This window comes from Balaenoptera borealis (genome assembly GCF_965194805.1).
Source record: "Balaenoptera borealis genome assembly, chromosome: 3".
NCBI classification, from domain to species: domain Eukaryota; kingdom Metazoa; phylum Chordata; class Mammalia; order Artiodactyla; family Balaenopteridae; genus Balaenoptera; species Balaenoptera borealis.
Window position 1 is genome coordinate 45,087,903 of NC_138866.1, and position 17,910 is coordinate 45,105,812.

The 17,910-nt window shown below is 39.4% G+C and overlaps 1 protein-coding gene and 1 pseudogene across 5 annotated transcripts in view; one reads left to right on the forward strand and one right to left on the reverse strand.

Moving 5' to 3' along the window:
- Positions 1-364: 364 nt before the first annotated feature.
- DLGAP5 (DLG associated protein 5) overlaps positions 365-17,910 on the forward strand; it is a 100,052-nt gene continuing 82,506 nt past the window's right edge. Inside the window, exons 1-6 of one of the 4 annotated variants that reach the window (XM_082386500.1) lie at positions 365-3,693; positions 6,460-6,698; positions 9,024-9,217; positions 12,889-12,951; positions 14,417-14,501; positions 14,599-14,694. In XM_082386500.1, coding sequence (XP_082242626.1) covers positions 6,461-6,698; positions 9,024-9,217; positions 12,889-12,951; positions 14,417-14,501; positions 14,599-14,694 — 676 coding nt within the window. In that variant the 5' untranslated portion in view covers positions 365-3,693; position 6,460. Of the gene's footprint in view, positions 3,694-6,459; positions 6,699-9,023; positions 9,218-12,888; positions 12,952-14,416; positions 14,502-14,574; positions 14,695-17,910 lie in introns of all 4 variants that reach the window. The other 3 variants (XM_082386501.1, XM_082386499.1, XM_082386502.1) reach the window with 3 other exon arrangements.
- Positions 4,469-6,447, reverse strand: LOC309626196 (large ribosomal subunit protein eL43 pseudogene; annotated as a pseudogene). The gene has a single exon. The product of its transcript is annotated as a large ribosomal subunit protein eL43 pseudogene (transcript).

A 17,910-nucleotide genomic window follows, 5' to 3' on the forward strand; every position in this document is an offset into this window, starting at 1 on the left:
TGGAGCAACTAAGCCCATGTGCCACAACGACTGAGCCTGCACTCTAGAGCCCGTGAGCCACAACTACTGAAGCCCGCGTGCCTAGAGCCCGTGTTCCGCAACAAGAGAAGCCACCACAATGAGAAGCCCCCACACCGCAACAAAGAGTAGCCCCCGCTCACCGCAACCAGAGAAAACTCATGCACAGCAACGAAGACCCAAAGCAGTCAAAAATAAATAAATAAATAAATAAATTTTAAAAAAAATAGGCAAAAGACTTGAGCAGGAATTTCACAAAACAAGATATAAAAATAGTTAAGGGACTTCCCTGGTGGTGCAGTGGTTAAGAATCCACCTGCCAATGCAGGGGACACGAGTTCGAGCCCTAGTCCAGGAAGATCCCACATGCCACAGAACAACTAAGCCTGTGCACCACAACTACTGAGCCTGTGCTCTAGAGCCCTCAAACCACAACTACTGAGCCCATGTGCCACAACTACTGAAGCCCGCGCTCGCCTAGAGCCCGTGCTCCGCAGCAAGAAAAGCCACCACAATAAGAAGTCTGTGCACCGCAACGAAGAGTAGCCCCCGCTCACCACAAGTAGAGAAAGCCCACGTGCAGCAATGAAGACCCAAAGCAGCCAAAATAAATAAACAAATTAATTAATTAAAAAAATAGTTAATAAGCACATGAAAAGATGCTCGTCATCATTAGTCATTGGGGAACTATAAAATTAAAATGAGATACCATTTTACACCACTAGAGGGGTTAAAATTAAAGAGAACTCCAAACGTTGGCAAGCATGTAGAACAACATGAGCTCTTAAACATCACTAGTGAGAATGTAAAATGGTACAACCACTTTGGAAAACTGCTTGGCAATTTTTTATAAAGTTAAGCATACCCAGAATGACCTAGAAATTCCACATCTATATTTCCCCAAGAGAAATAAAACATGCCCACAAACATGCTTGTACAAGAATGTTTATAGCAACTTTATTCATAGCCAAAAGATAGCCAAAGCAATCTTGAAAAAGAAGAACAAAGCTGGAGGTATCACACTCCCTGGCTTGAAACTATACTACAAAGTTACAATAATCAAAATAGTATGGTACTGGCACAAAAAGACACACATAGATCACTGGAACAGAATAGAGAGGTCAGAAATAAACCCATGCTTCTATGGTCAATTAATCTATGACAAAGGAGGCAAGAATGGGGAATGGGGAACAACAAAGGGGAAAAGATAGTCTCCTCAATAAATGGTGCTGGGAAAATTGGACAACTACATACAAAAGGATATAATTGGGCCACTTTTTAATTTTTGTATACACCATATACAAAAATAAACTCAGAAAGGATTAAAGACTTCAATGTAAGACCTGAAACTACAAAACTCCTAGAAGAAAACATAGGCAGTATCCTCTTTGACATTGGTCTTAGCAATTTTTTTTTTGATATGTCTGCTCAGGCAAGGGCAACAAAAGCAAACTAAAAAGCTTTTGCACAGTGAAGGAAACCACCAACAAAATGGAAAGGCAACCTATTGAATGGGAGAAGATATTTGCAAAAGATATATCCAAAAAGGGGTTGATATCCAAATATATAAAGAACTCATACCGCTCAATATCAAAAAGACAAACAACCCGATTAAAAAAGAGGACCTGAATAGACATTTTTCCAAAGAAGACATATAGATGGCCAATAGACACATGAAAATGTGCTCAGCATCCCTTATCATCAGGGAAATATTGATACAAATCAAAACCACATGAGCTACCACCTCACATCTGTCAGAATGGCTATTATCAAAAAGACAAGAAACAACAAGTGTTGGCAAGGATGTAGAGAAAAGGGAACACTTTTGCACTGTTAGTGGAAATGTACATTGGTGCAGGCACTATGGAAAACAGTATGGAGGTTCCGTAAAAAAATAAAAATAGAACTACCATATGATCCAGCGATTCCACTTCTGGGTATTTATCTGTAGAAAATGAAAACATAATTCAAAAAAATATATACCTCTATGTTCATTGCAGCACTATTTACAATAGCCAAAATATGGAAGCAACCTAAATGTCCATCAATGGATGAGTCGGTGGTGTAATAAGATGTAGTATACACACACACACACACACACACACACAGGAATGTTACTCAACCATTAAAAAAGAATGAAATCTTGCCATTTGTGGCAACATAGGTAGAACTGGAGGGTAATATGCTAAATGAAATAAGTCAGACAGAGAAAAACAAATACCATATGATTTCATTTATATATAAAAATGAAAACAAGCAAACAAACAAAACAAAACAGAAACAGACTCATAGATACAGAAAACAAACTGTTCGTTGCCCAGGGAGGGAGTGTCAAGGAAAGGACCAAATAGGTGAAGGGGATTAAGAGGTAAAAATTTTCAGCTATAAAACAAATGTCACAGAATATCGTAAATAATATTGTAACAACTTTGTATGGTGACTGATGGTAACTGGATTTATTGTGGTGATCATTTCATAATATATAAAAATGTTGAATCACTATGTTGTTCACCTGAAACTAATACTGTATGTTAATTAGAACTCAGTTAAAAAAAAAAATTCCACACCTACATTTCCCCAAGTGAAATAAAACATGACCACAAAAAGACTTGTACAAGAATGTTTATAGCAACTTTATTCATAATAGCTAAAAATTGGAACAATCCAATATCCATCAACAGGAGAATGGATAAGCAAATTATTCAATGGAATACTTTTCATCAATAAAAACAACAGCTGATTCATGTAACAGTAGGGATGCATCTCGAAAACATTACAGTGGGAGAAAGAAGGCAGACAAGAAAGAGTACCTACCACTCCTATTTTTAAGGTGATAGAAATCAGAAGAGTGATTGTCTAAGCTGTGGGAGATTTGGAAGGGGGCTTGAGAGAACCGGGTGATGGAAATGCTCTATATCCTGATTGGGTGGTGGTTACACAGCTGTTTACATTTAGCAAAACTCAGCAAATCATATACTAAAAAAACTATGCTTTTCACTGTATTTGATAATTTTACCTCTATTTAAAAAAAAAAAAAAAAAAAGGACGAGAAAAAAAAAAAGACTGGTAACGCTGAAATGTAACAGTAAAAGATGTAAGGAGAAATTTCATGTGGTAATAAGCCCTTTCTTTAAAACGTTAAGTGAAGAAAATATTCCAATAAGCTCTGCTGGATTTATGTAATTAAATAAGCACATTAAAAAGCCCTGCAGACTCTGAGTCCCCTCTTCTCCATCCGAGTTCCTCTGTCTTTTCTCGAATACCCGCGAGGCCCCGGGAACTCCAGGGCGGTTTCAGGCGTAGCCCGCTATCAACCGCCGGCCACTGTAGCTCCTCGCCAGCCACCGCGCTCCCACCGCTCCGCCCCTCATCAATATCGCATCCAGACCCGCCCATTGATTCCGCTCACAGCCACCCTTTGAACAGGGTTCACCTTTCAATCAATTCAAATATGGGAAGGAGCGAACCAATCGTAAGCCTCGTAGAAGGGAAGAGGCGGGTACCTTTACCGGAAGTGTTGCTTAAAATACCTCCAATCAGAAGTTCGGTGAGGGAAGTTTGAATTTTGCCGAGTCTCGTAGGCGTTCCTTCTAAGGAGGCGGCGGTGGTCTTCCAGGCCCAGAGGGTTCCTTTACTTTTAGTTTGGTTGAGGTTTCACGCTAGAAGCTGCCTCAGGTATGTGGATGCTGGGGAGCTGGGGGAGGGCGGTGGTCCGCTTCCTTCTAGAAGGTCTAGAGGGGTCTGAGTTCCGGCGGCTGCGAGCTGGACGCCGCTCAGGGAAGGCTCCTCTTAGGACCGTGTTACCTGTCCTTCCCGAAGCTGATGACGCAGTCCTTCGGAAGAGTAAATATTTGTTGCCATGATCTGTGTAGCAGCATCATTTCACCACCGGGGCGTTATTGGCTTTTGGCCCCAACATTATTCCAGTGGCTCTTTCCAGGTTCTATGACAACTAAAAACGCCTGGGTTGACAACCTTGGCAAGCAAAACTAAGGCATTCTAGAATTTCAAGCTGGAAGAAACTCCAGTCAGCCAAAGAAGAGAACTTAGATGTGTGTGAAGAGCCAGGCTGCCTGGCTTGGGATTCCAGCTCCACTACCTTTTAGCTGTGCAAATGTGGGCAGTTAATTTACCTCATCTGTATAACGGCAGTTATACTAAATACCTTTTAGGGTTTAGGTGATAATTAAATATGCTTTCGGTGTTCGTTCTCTCTCTCTCTTTGCCGTGTATAGTTCTATGCTGTATTTTTAAATATCTAATACGTAATTTTAATTTTTCTTTAATATTTGCGAGAAGTGGCAAATCAAATAGTAGAGGAGAGTTCTTGATAAAAAAAGCACAGTCCTTTGTCACTTCCCCTGGGCCCTTAAAGGAGAATGTTATTAGCATCCAGGTCAGATGAATTCTCATGTGTGTTTTTTTTTTTTTAAACTTTGTTCTCATAGAATTTTTTTTAAAATTAATTAATTTATTTATTTTTGGCTGTGTTGGGTCTTCGTTTCTATGCGAGGGCTTTCTCTAGTTGCGGCGAGCGGGGGCCACTCTTCATCGCGGTGCGCGGGCCTCTCACTGTCGCGGCCTCTCCCGTTGCGGAGCACAGGCTCCAGACGCGCAGGCTCAGTAGTTGTGGCTCACGGGCCTAGTTGCTCCGCGGCATGTGGGATCCTCCCAGACCAGGGCTCGAACCCGTGTCCCCTGCACTGGCAGGCAGACTCTCAACCACTGCGCCACCAGGGAAGCTCCCCAATTCTCATGTTTTTATACTCTGTTGATTGCCTAAAATCATATAACATTTTAATTTGTTGCATTTCTTGTGCAGTTTTTTTATCTGCATTTTTCTAGTGGACTCTCTTCTTGTTGTTGAAGGTATAGTGTGCTTATATCTGTTTTTTTTAAATAGATCTTTATCGGAGTATAATTGCTTAACAATACTGTGTTAGTTTCTGTTGCACAGCAAAGCGAATCAGCCATATGCATACGTATATCCCCATATCCCCTCCCTCTTGAGCCTCCCTCTCACCCTCCCTATCCCACCCCTCTAGGTGGTCACAAAGCACCGAGCTGATCTCCCTGTGCTATGCTGCTGCTTCCCACTAGCTATCTATTTTACATTTGGTAGTGTATATGTGTCGATGCTACTCTCACTTCATCCCAGCTTCCCCCTCCCACCCCATGTCCTCAAGTCCATTCTCTATGTCTACCTCTTTATTCCTGCCCTAACTTCCTAATGGCAGACCTCCGTCCTTTTTTTTTTTCCCCCTTCTCTTTTAAGCTGGCAAGACTTTTCCCTGGAGAATCAGTCCTCTTTCTCCAGTTTGGCTTGGTTGTTCTCCATACCAGCTGAATAGGAGATGCCTTTAGACTTTCCACTTTCCTTTATTCTTTTCCTCAGTTGGATCCACGGTTTCTTGGAACTCATGACATTGTCTTTCTTGTTCTCCCAAGGATCTTTCTAAGAAAAGAGTATATGCCAAGTACACTGTATGATTTCTTACATGGCCGAAAAGAATTTTATTCTGCCCTCACCAGGGCAAACTGATATGATTATCCTTTTGCATCACCATGGTACTTCTGAAAACCCTTCTTTTTCTCAGTCTCGTATATCTAACTGCCTATTTATCATTCCTACCTTCCTAATAGGCAGCTTGTGTGTTTTGTTTGTTTTGTTTTTTGGCTTGAGAAAAAATGCCAGCCTGCCTGCATTCATCATCAGGGGAAAGTTAAGGAAACTAGTCTGTATACTATATCCCTATTTTCACCTTTACTTCCTATTCTATTTTGCAGTGTTCTCTATGGTAAACCTAGACCCTCTTATTTATATTCTGGACTTTAGCTTCCTGGGCTTCACTTCATCTGTCAAGCAAGTTCCTGTTCAGAACCCCAAAACAGGTTGTAGTGTTTTATCTTTTGATAACCTCCTTCCCACTCTTCAGTCACATATTTATTCTATTTTGTATTTTTTTTTGTTACGTAAATTAACCCATTTATTATAGGCTAGCAATGTTTCAAATGGTGGCCTGCTACTGGTCCTTCAGTTCCTTCAGTCTTCTGGTGACTTTACTGTGACGGCAGAAGTGGTGTTGTAGGTCCAGGCACCATCAGCCACCGTTTTCATGTAGGAAATGCCAAATGCCCACAGCTTGTCTCTTCATCTTGGTTTTGTCACAGGAGCAAGTGTGCTAGGTGTGCTGGCTGACTTCAATTTTCTTCACCATTTTCCTGAGGGAGGCACCATAATGGGTTCCGTATTTACCCACGATTCTGACCTTCTTGGTGCGTTTAGCCATGTTGCCACAACCTAGGTCTGAGCCCAGAGAGCTGTATTTTAATATTTTTATTTCAGAAGACTCTGGGGTAGGAGGTGAACTGGAATCCTAACTTTTTAAATAATCAAATGAAATTTCATGTAAGTTGGTCTTTCTCTCTTTTTCCTGATAGGATGGCTTCATCACATTTTGCCAATCGACACAGAAAGGAATTAAGTACCGACATGATTAGAACTAAAATTGCTCATAGGAAATCACTGTCTCAGAAAGAAAACAGACATAAGGAATATGAACGAAATAGACACTTTGGTTTGAAAGATGTCAACGTTCCAACCTTGGAAGGTAGATTTCTTCTTGAATTAGATGAGACATCTCATGAGCTTGTTCCAGAAAAGGCCAATGTCAAGACAAGTAAGTAAAAGTCTATTGTAATTTCAAGTGTTTGAAGAGTGAATAAAAGTTGGTTTAATACCTGAGGTTAAAAAAAACCCTGACCGGAATAATGGAGTTTTGAAATGCCATTCTAAATAACTTGGTGTTTTCTACAACTAAATACTGTCTATTTCAAGTAAAGGCTGTGTTGGGAATTCCCTGATGGTCCAGTAGTTAGGACTCCACACTTCCACTGCCAGGGGCCCAGGTTTGATCCCTGGTCGGGGAACTAAGATCCTGCAGGCTGCCTGGCATGCCCCCCTCCCCCCCCCAAAAAAAAACACTCAAGTAAAGGCTGTGAACGTCCTAGCTAGGCTAAAGCCATTCACCTATGGAGTATTATAACACTTTTTACCTATGTGGCCTTACAGGAATCCTAAAGTTCTTACTTCTGGAGCTTGGATAAGACAAATATTGACAAGATAAATTGATAAGGGACATAAAAATAGAATTGATTGAAGTATCCATGAAGTAAGGATACTTTGCCAATGGGAACACTTCTTAGAGGGAAGAGCGAAGGATTCATCCCTGTAGTTTGCCCAAAAGGATTTGGGGTAATTAGTAGGGAAAGAACCAACCAGAAAGGAGAATGATCTCAGCAAGAGATAAAAATAATAAAAATGAATGTCTTAGAAGGCAAGGGATGCTATAGAAAAGAAGGAAGAGAACTGGGAAATGACGTGCATTTAATCAGAAGGACTTATTGGACTCCTATTTAGTTGTGTTTATATAGCAGGCACTAGGAGCTAGATTGCAGTGAAATAAAGCAAGGCTAAATTGTGAAGAAATGGCAGAAAGATGAAGTCTTAGAAGTTTTATAGAGAAAGAAATGAGATGTCAAGTTGTTTTACATGTTCGCTACTTCAGTTTTATCATTTTTCCAGAACCAGTGTAATGTGTGACGCGTACAAGACACTCAACATATTCAGCTTAATTGCTTCTGTAAAAGAGGAGGTTGGGCTAAACTATTTCTTCCAGATTTGTCATTTTTGTGATTCTAAAGAAAAGTGAGAGAAAGGAATTGGATTAAAGTGTCGTAGGGTACTTTTTTGTTTTTGAGATGAAGTGATCAGTTTTTGTTTGAAGGTCAAAGGAAGTGGGTTGGTGGTTGAGGGGGACAGAGTAAAGAATAACATCTCTTAGGAGTTCAGAGAAAATGAACACTGGGTCGTAGGATTATATAGGATGGCCTTTGAAGGAAGAACTAGACATTTTCTGTCTGAGAAGAGATGACATTACCTTCTGAGTTGTCTCCTTGCCTCTACTCGTACCCTCTCAAATGCTTCTTTCCTCGACCAAAATCTTTCAAACAAAATTTAACCTTGTCAGTATGCTATTAGAATATCTTTTATTCCTCATTTGCAAAGGCCTGGAGGTCGGAGTGGGTCTGGTGTGTTCCAGAGAAAGCAAGTAGGTAAGCATGGCTAGAGAAGGCAAATAGGTTAGCTCCCATAGAGCCCTGAGGGCCATCATTATAAGGACACTGGCTTTTTTTTGGCTGCGCCGGGTCTTAGTCGCGGCATGCGGTTTATTTAGTTGCGGCATGCGGGCTTCTTAGTTGCGGCACATGGGCTTCTCTAGTTGTGGTGCACAGGCTGAGTTGTGGTATGTGGGATCTTAGTTCCACGACCAGGGATTGAACCTGGGCCCCCTGCATTGGGAGTCTTAACCACTGGACCACCGGAGAAGTCCCTGTTTTGATTATTGTAAAGGATCTGCTTCTAAGGTGACTCATTCACATTACCAGCCAGATGATGCTGGCTTTTGGCAGGAGGCCTTAGTTCTTTGTCATGTGGACATCTCCTTGGGGCCGCTTGAGTCTCCTTAAGGTTCCACGTGGCCACTGGCTTCCCCTTAGAGCAAGTGATACAAGAGAGAGCAGGGCAAAAGCTGCGATGTCTTTAATGACCTAGTTGTGGGAGTCATTCTGTATCATTTCCACAGTACTTTCCTGGTTACACAGGTCAGCCCTATTCAGTATGGGAGGGGATGACACAAGGCATGTCTACCAGGAGGTGAGAATCGCTGGAGGTCAGCTTGGAGACTATCATAGAAGCTAATTAATTTAAAAGTGAAGTAATACATGCCTAGTACATAGTAAACAGTTATATATTTGAACAAATGAAGGTGAAAGAAATAGGAATTTTAAAATAGGGGTGGAAATAACTTGAAGTGCTAAGGAATTAACAAGAAGTTACTAAAAGCATTTCTTAGCAACAGTTGAAGTTAGAAGTTAAGATGTTTGCCTTTTTATCTGAAATGTTTTATATATTGTTTTTTTCTTTTTTTCTTTTTCCTACTTAGAGTCAGTGAAAACTATTCTAGGTGATCAACGAAAACAAATGCTCCAAAAATACAAAGAAGAAAAGCATCTTCAAAAATTGAAAGAGCAGAGAGAGAAAGCTAAACGAGGAGTATTTAAAGTGGGTCTTTATAGACCTGATATTCCTTGTTTTCTTTTCTCAAACCAGAGTACTATGAAAGCTGAGCCAAAAAAGGTAAGTTTAGTATCCTAACTTGATATAGAGGAATAGTTCCTTTTAACTGGAATTTTCTTTAGGAGATTAGATGACTAAAATAACCATTTCCCCTGAGTCCCTTTATTCATTTAATTAGTTGGTAGGAGGTGGGAATGACGTAATAGTAACTCAGAAGATGAAAACAGGGTCTCTTGATGTAGCTATATTTAGGTTGAGATTGGATAAAACTAGGAAAGCTGGTAGAGCCAGGCTGAACAGTGAATGCTATACCAAAGTATTTGGCATTTATCCTCTAGGATATGGAGAGTCAAGGGAGGTTTATAAACGAGGTTGTACCATTATCAAAGTAATACTCAGGGAAGATTAGCCTGGACTTGAGGATTATAGTCTAGAAAGGGAAGCATTTATAGATAGGAAGACCAGTTGTGAGTCTATATTGTGAATATTCTCTATAGAATAGGTGAGATGAGATAAGTGGACTGAGCCATTGGTTTAAAAAGAAGAAATAGGTTTAAGACATCATTTTTCTGGAGATATAATTGACATATTAGTTTCAGGTGTACAACATAATGATTCATTATTTGTATACATTACAAGATGATCACCACAATTAGTCTAGTTACCATCCATCACCACACATAGTTACAAAACTTTTTTTCTTGTGATGAGAACATTTCAGATATACTCTCTTAGCAACTTTCAAATATACAATACAGTATTATTAACTGTAGTCACCATACTGTATATTACATTCCCAGGACTTACTTATTTTAAACCTGGAAGTTTGTACTTTTTGACCACCTTCACCCATTTCACCTACCCTGCACCTCACTCAAGTGATGGACACTTGAGTTGTTTATGAGTCTTGGCTATTGTAAATAATGCTGCAATGTACATGGGGATACATATATCTTTTTGAGTTAGTGTTTTCATTTCCTTTGGATAAATACTCAGAATTGGAAATGCTGGATCATATGGTAGTTCTAAATTTAATTGTTTGAGGATCTTCCATACTGTTTTCCATAGTGCCTGCACCAATTTACATTCCTACCAACAGTGCTCAGGGGTTCCCTTTTCTCCATATCCCCACCAACACTTATTATTCCTTGTCTTTTTGATAATAGCCATTCTAACAGGTGTCATGTAAGACATCTTAAGAGATAAATTTGATAGCACTGGTGACCAAGTAGATGGTGAGGGGTGGAGGAAGTTGAAGAGTTAGAGATAAGATGATGATTCTGAAGATAACAGTTTGATCAATAATACAAATTTTACTGTGGCTAAAAGAGATGAGGAAGGCAAGAAAAGCTTAAGTGGGTGAATATTAATACCCTTTTTAAAAAAAATCCTATTTGGACCATCTAGACATCAGGCAGTTGGGAATAAAAATTAGGAAATCAGGATGAGGATCCATGCTAAGATGTGGATTTTGGATATGATATTGGGAGTATGAATGGACACTTAAGCTGTAGGACTAAATGAGACCATTCCAATTAGGATATATAAAATTATGAAAGAGTGAGGTCTAGAGAACACCTTCAGGTGGGCAGTGATAGGCTGAAAAGGACTGGTCAGAGTGGCAGCAGAGCTAAAATGGAGGATAGAAGCTAAAGGAGGGGTGATCCAAAGAGAATGGTTAGTGAATCAGGAAGGATGAAGTTTGAACAGATCAGTTGGATTTGTAAACTTACTAGTCACTGGTGATTTGCTATTTATTTATTTTATTATTATTTATTTACTTATTTTTGGCTGTGTTGGGTCTTCGTTGCTGTGCGCGGGCTTTCTCTAGTTGCAGCGAGCCGGGGCTACTCTTCGTTGTGGTGCACAGGCTTCTCACTGAGGTGGCTTCTCTTGTTGCGGAGCACGGGCTCTAGGCGCACGAGCTTCAGTTGTTGTGGCTCGCGGGCCCTAGAGCGCAGGCTTAGTAGTTGTGGCACACAGGCTTAGTTGCTCCGTGGCATGTGGGATCTTCCTGGACCAGGGCTTGAACCCGTGTCCCCTGCATTGGCAGGCGGATTCTTTTTTTTTTTAAAGATTGATTGATTGATTGATTGCTATGTTGGGTCTTCGTTTCTGTGCTAGGGCTTTCTCTAGCTGCGGCAGGTGGGGGCCACTCTTCATCGCGGTGCGCGGGCCTCTCACTATCGCGGCCTCTCTTGTTGCGGAGCACAGGCTCCAGACACGCAGGCTCAGCAGTTGTGGTTCACGGGCCCAGTTGCTCCACGGCATGTGGGATCCTCCCAGACCAGGGCTCGAACCCGTGTGCCCTGCATTAGCAGGCAGATTCTCAACCACTGCGCCACCAGGGAAGCCCCCGGCAGGCGGATTCTTAACCACTGCGCCACCAGGGAAGTCCCTGATTTGCTATTTAAAGATATGTATAAAAGATCTCATTGACTGTATACTCATTCCTGATTTAAATAAGAATTGAATAATATAAAGGCCCAAGATATTGCTTGTTTTTCTAGGCTTCATGAATCTCAATGATTCATTTGACAGATCTTTGATTTATTTACTCTGTATGATCTTAGGACACTGTAGAAGAGACCATAATTAATAAACTGTAGTTCAAGGTGGAAAGATACAGATAAATATGTTCTGTATATTAGAGGAAGGATAGATCGTTTATATTTGGAGGAACATCAAAGAAGACCTCTTGGAAGGGATTAGATTTAAGCTGTCTTTTTAGGAATATGTAGATACCAATCATTGGTCTACACTGTAAACAACTATTTTAAAATATCTTAAAAATATATGTAGGAGGAACAAAAGACACATCGTTATGGGTTTTTTTTTTATTTGTTTAATTTTGGCTGCGTTGGGTCTTCGTTGCTGCATGTGGGCTTCTCTAGTTGTGGCGCATGGGCGTAGTTGCGCCGTGGCGTGTGGGATCTTAGTTCCCCAACCATGGATCAAATCCATGTCCCCTGCATTGGAAGGTGGATTCTTAACCACTGGACCACTGGGGAAGTCCCTGATTATGTTTCTTAAGAAATTTTACAGAGTTGATAAATACCTTATAATTTTTTAATTGGTCTTTCTCATGGTAAATTTTTTTCACATTTTGTGATTAGGTCTCCATTTTCTTACTGACAATGGACAGGTGTATAATCATGAGATTTGAAGGCAAATTGTCAAAACTAGGGAAGTAAGCTGTACAGTATCTTTTCATAAACAGAAAACAAAAGATCCTAATACTCTAGTTTGTCCATCTACCCCCTTTCAAATATGTCTAGCTAATCATATTAATGAGGATCCTAATACTTGGAAAATATGCTTTGAAATTTCTTCTCTCTCCTCATTGAGAAATATGGGTAAGTTCTGAAGTTTTAACTTAAACATAATTTAAATCAAGCTAGAACCAGAAAAAACAATAATTTAGGAAATTCTCTGGCAGTCCAGGGGTTAGGACTTAGTGCTTTCACGGCCAGAGGCCCGAGTTCAATCCCTGGTTGGGGAACTAACATCCCACAAGCTGCACGGCACAGCCAAAAAAATTAAAATTTAAATTAAAAAAGAAAAAAGAAAAAACAATTAATTTAAGTTAGCAAGTATCTTTTTGCCATAAATGATTAAGGATAAAATTTAACTTTAAAGTGGGAACTTTATTTCATAATGAGACATGGAAGTAAATTTTGCCAGTTTATTTATTTATTTTTTTAACTTTATCTTCTTTTGACTGTTTTAAGGCTGTTCCATCTTCTGTACGGATTACAAGGTCAAAGGCCAAAGACCAAATGGAGCTGACAAAGGTATAGTTGATAGTTAGTAGGTCATTGTTACTAAAATGACAAATTGTACTTTTTTTCCTCAGAGTAAGTAAATTTATTTTTAATCTAATACCATCTTCAAGCATAGTGATTATTTTACTAGAGTCAATAGTACTACCAAAATCACTGTTTTGGTATGGTGACAGAGCAGATTTGGCTAGATGCTAAGGAAATAGTCACTTAAAATATTCTTTGCCCAGACATCCCTTATGAGATCTATACTAAACTCTGTGCCACACTCTTTTTATGTTTGTTTGTTTACCGGGCTTCTATTATGCATCCCATGTCACCATGAAGTGCAGATAGGAATATAAAGCATACAGGGTGAGTGTTATAAACTTATGGGCCTTCAAAACACGGTTATGGATAAACTTATTAGGAGGATTACTAAAATAAAGTCAAGTGGGCCAAGAGGGAAATAGTATGCCTCTTTGTCAGGTGAGGAAGCTAAGTTTCCTGTATTCAATGAATTTGAGTCACTACCATGTTCCTCTAGGCTCTAGAATATAACAGTGAGCAAAACAAACAAAATTCCCTGTTTTCAAGGAGCTTACATGAGAGATAGTACTAAAAAAAGAACTATATAGTGTGTCAGATGGTCAAAAGTATTAAGTATTTTGGGGGAGATTAAAAAAAAAATAAGAAGAAGGGAGGTGGGGAGTTTTGAAGTAGGTGTAGGGTGGAATTTTGATCAGGCCTCACTGAGATGATGGCATTTTATTTTATTTTATTTTTTATAAATTTATTTATTTATTTATTTTTGACTGCGTTGGGTCTTCATTGCTGTGTGCGGGCTTTTCTCTAGTTGCGGCAAGCAGGGGCTACTCTTTGTTGCAGTGCGCAGGCTTCTTATTGTGGTGGCTTCTCTTGTTGCAGAGCACGGGCTCTAGGCATGTGGGCTTCAGTAGTTGCAGTGCGTGGGCTCAGTAGTTGTGGTGCACGGGCTTAGTTGCTCCGTGGCATGTGGGATCTTCCCAGACCAAGGCTCAAACCCGTGTCCCCTGCATTGGCAGGCAGATTCTTAACCACTGCGCCACCAGGGAAGTCCCCAGATGGTGGCATTTTAAATGAAGTCTTTAAGGAAGTAGAAGAGTGAACTGTGGGAAAGAGCTTTCTTCCAGGAGAAGAATTTTCTAGACAAAATTCAAAGGTCTTGAATTGAAAACATGCCTGGTATGTTTAAGGAGTCTCAGAAGATTATAGTCAGTTATTTTTTAATAGCTTAGGTTATTAGCATTTTCTAAATTCTAGGATTCTGAAAAAGCTTGTAAGGAAATGTATATAATGGAAAAATTGTTTCTTCATCTCATTTTATCTGGGGTAGTGGGTTTTTTGCTGAGTCATTTACAATATCAGGTTTCAGATGAGGGGTCAATTTACACATTAAAAATGTGATGGTTTGATTCATTATGCAATTAAATCACATAGTACCTAATCTTTTGAATAGATTGATAATGGGAGTGATGTTCGAACAATCCGACCTGGTCAAAGACAAGCTTCTGAAAAGAAAGTGTTGGACAAAGAAAAAAAAGGTAAGTCCTGATGTTGCCACAACAATAATTTAAAATTACCACAAACATTTGATTTTATTATTTGTTCCCACAGCTATACAACCTGTAATGCCGCCAGTGAGAATGACTCGATCGGCTACTCAAGCAGCAAAGCAGATTGCCAGAACAGTCCCGCCTACTACAGCAAGAAAGCCAGTGACAAGGGCTACTAATGGTAAGAACATTTCTTGATCAGTGACTGAGCTAGGATGTTTTGGTACTTGAGGTTCTTTGTGTTCAATTTTTTAAAATTAATTAATTAATTAATTAATATTTGGCTGCATTGGGTCTTCGTTGCTGCGTGCGGGCTTTCTCTAGTTGTGGCCAGCAGGGGCTACTCTTCTCTGTGGTGCACGGGCTTCTCATTGCATTGGCTTCTCTTGTTGTGGAGCATGGGCTCTAGGCGCACGGGCTTCAGTAGTTGTGACACACAGGCTCAGTAGTTGTGGCTCTTGGGCTCTAGAGCACAGGCTCAGTAGTTGTGGCGCATGGGCTTAGTTGCTCCGTGGCATGTGGGGTCTTCCCGGATCAGGGGTCAAACCCGTGTCCCCTGCATTGGCAGGTGGATTCTTAACTACTGCACCACCAGGCAAGCCCCTGTGTTCAATTTTTGAAATCATCATGTACTTCTTTGGGTAGGAGAGGAGGAAATGGAGATTCTAATTCCTGAAGATAGGTTTTGTGCCCCGATATCCCGTTAGCACACAGTGGGTGCTCAAATGTTGAAGTACTGAATTGGTGTAAACAGTGCTTCAAAGTGAAAAATTAATGGCCCCAATAAGTTACAGTCCATCCATTTGCTGGAATACAATGTAACCATTTAAGAACAATGTATGAAAGAACACTTAATGACATGGTTAATCATATTAAGTGGGCAAAGAAAATCAAACTCAAACTCTGAAGAGTATGATTGAAATTCTAAAATATGTATGTGAATGTGAACATAGGAAAAAACTGGGAAAACGTTCTCTGAAGTGTCAATAGTGATTACCACTGAGTAGTGTAAGCTTGAGTAAAATTTTTGATTGTTGTTGTTTTTGTGCTTTTTAAAATTTTTTCTAATTTTCTATAATAAATACATATTTGATATTCAGAGGCAAAAGGTAAAATACCTTAACACTTTTGTTTTGTTTTGAAAACAGATGGCCTAAACTTGGCAGGAAATTTCATCTATTTTTTTCCTATTTTATAATGTGACTTTTAATCATAAAATTCTTTAAGGCATACATTCCTATTGCCTTTTTTCCTTTCCCAAATTACCTAGTACTTTTAATGCAGCATTTTTTTTGTCTATATTTAAAATACTGACTTTATTTATGAAATAAGCATTCTGGTCCTGACTTTATTTTACATAGTAAGTGAATTGAAAATCTTACATTCTCTACTATAACAAAACAAAACAAAACCAAACCTCAATATCAACTACTTTAGAGAGAGAGAGAGAAATAAAGAGAGTAAGAGAGAGAGGGACTGTGTGTGTGTGGTGTGTGTAAGAAAGCACCTAATGACTTTTTCCCTTTGGATTATTTTTCCCAAGGACAGAGGATGGTAAGCAGGTGGAGAGGGAGAGAGGGAGAGAGAGAGACAGGGAGATGAGAGAAAGATTAAACTCAGCAGAATATCACGCCCATCTTTTTTGTTTGTTTGTTTTGTTTTTTAGGATTAGCATGTTTCACATTGGGTGTATTTTAAGAACTTCAAATAGATAAGCAGCAAGGATCTTTTGTACAGCACAGGGAAATATAGCCATTCTTTTGTAATAAATTTTTTTTTTTTTTAGTTATTTCTGAGATATACATTTTAAAGTAATAACTAGAATTATGACTTATAACATTATAGCAGAACATATAAGATTTTTAGAAATTTCATGTAATGTCTGAAACATTTATATTAACATATTTCCATACAAATAACCCAATGAAAGTTTAGTATTAGTTGTTTTGTTTGTTTTTTTATACTTCAGGTTCTTATTAGTCATCAGTTTTATACACATCAGTGTATACATTTCAATCCCAATCGTCCAATTCAGCACACCACCATCCCCACCCCACCGCAGTTTTCCCCCCTTGGTGTCCATATGTCTGTTCTCTACATCTGTGTCTCAACTTCTGCCCTGCAAACCGGCTCATCTGTACCGTTCCACATACATGCGTTAATATACGATATTTGTTTTTCTCTTTCTGACTTACTTCACTCTGTATGACAGTCTCTAGATCCATCCACGTCTCAACAAATGACTCAATTTCGTTCCTTTTTATGGCTGAGTAATATTCCATTGTATATATGTACCACAACTTCTTTATCCATTCGTCTGTTGATGGGCATTTAGGTTGCTTCCATGACCTGGCTATTGTAAATAGTGCTGCAATGAACATTGGGGTGCATGTGTCTTTTTGAATTATGGTTTTCTCAGGGTATACGCCCAGTAGTGGGATTGCTGGATCATATGGTAAATCTATTTTTAGTTTTTTAAGGAACCTCCATACTGTTCTCCATAGTGGCTGTATCAATTTACATTCCGACCAACAGTGCAAGAGGGTTCCCTTTTCTCCACACCCTCACCAACATGTGTTGTTTGTAGATTTTCTGATGATGCCCATTCTAACTGGTGTGAGGTGATACCTCATTGTAGTTTTGATTTGCATTTCTCTAATAATTAGTGATGTTGAGCATCTTTTCATGTGCTTCTTGGCCATCTGTATGTCTTCTTTGGAGAAATGTTTATTTAGGTCTTCTGCCCATTTTTGGATTGGGTTGTTTGTTTCTTTAACATTGAGCTGAATGAGCTGTTTATATATTTTGGAGATTAATCCTTTGTCCGTTGATTCATTTGCACATATTTTCTCCCATTCTGAGGGTTGTCTTTTCATCTTGTTTATGGTTTCCTTTGCTGTGCAAAAGCTTTGAAGTTTCATTAGGTCCCATTTGTTTATTTTTGTTTTTATTTCCATTACTCTAGGAGGTGGATCAAAAAAGATCTTGCTGTGATTTATGTCAAAGAGTGTTCTTCCTATGTTTTCCTCTAAGAGTTTTATAGTGTCCGGTCTTAACATTTAGGTCTCGAATCCATTTTGAGTTTATTTTTGTGTATGGTGTTAGGGAGTGTTCTAATTTCATTCTTTTACATGTAGCTGTCCAGTTTTCCCAGCACCACTTATTGAGGAGACTGTCTTTTCTCCATTGTATATCTTTGCCTCCTTTGTCATAGATTAGTTGACCATAGGTGCGTGGGTTAATCTCTGGGCTTTCTATCTTGTTCCATTGATCTATGTTTCTGTTTTTGTGCCAGTAGCATATTGTCTTGATTACTGTAGCTTTGTAGTATAGTCTGAAGTCAGGGAGTCTGATTCCTCCAGCTCCATTTTTTTCCCTCAAGACTGCTTTGGCTATT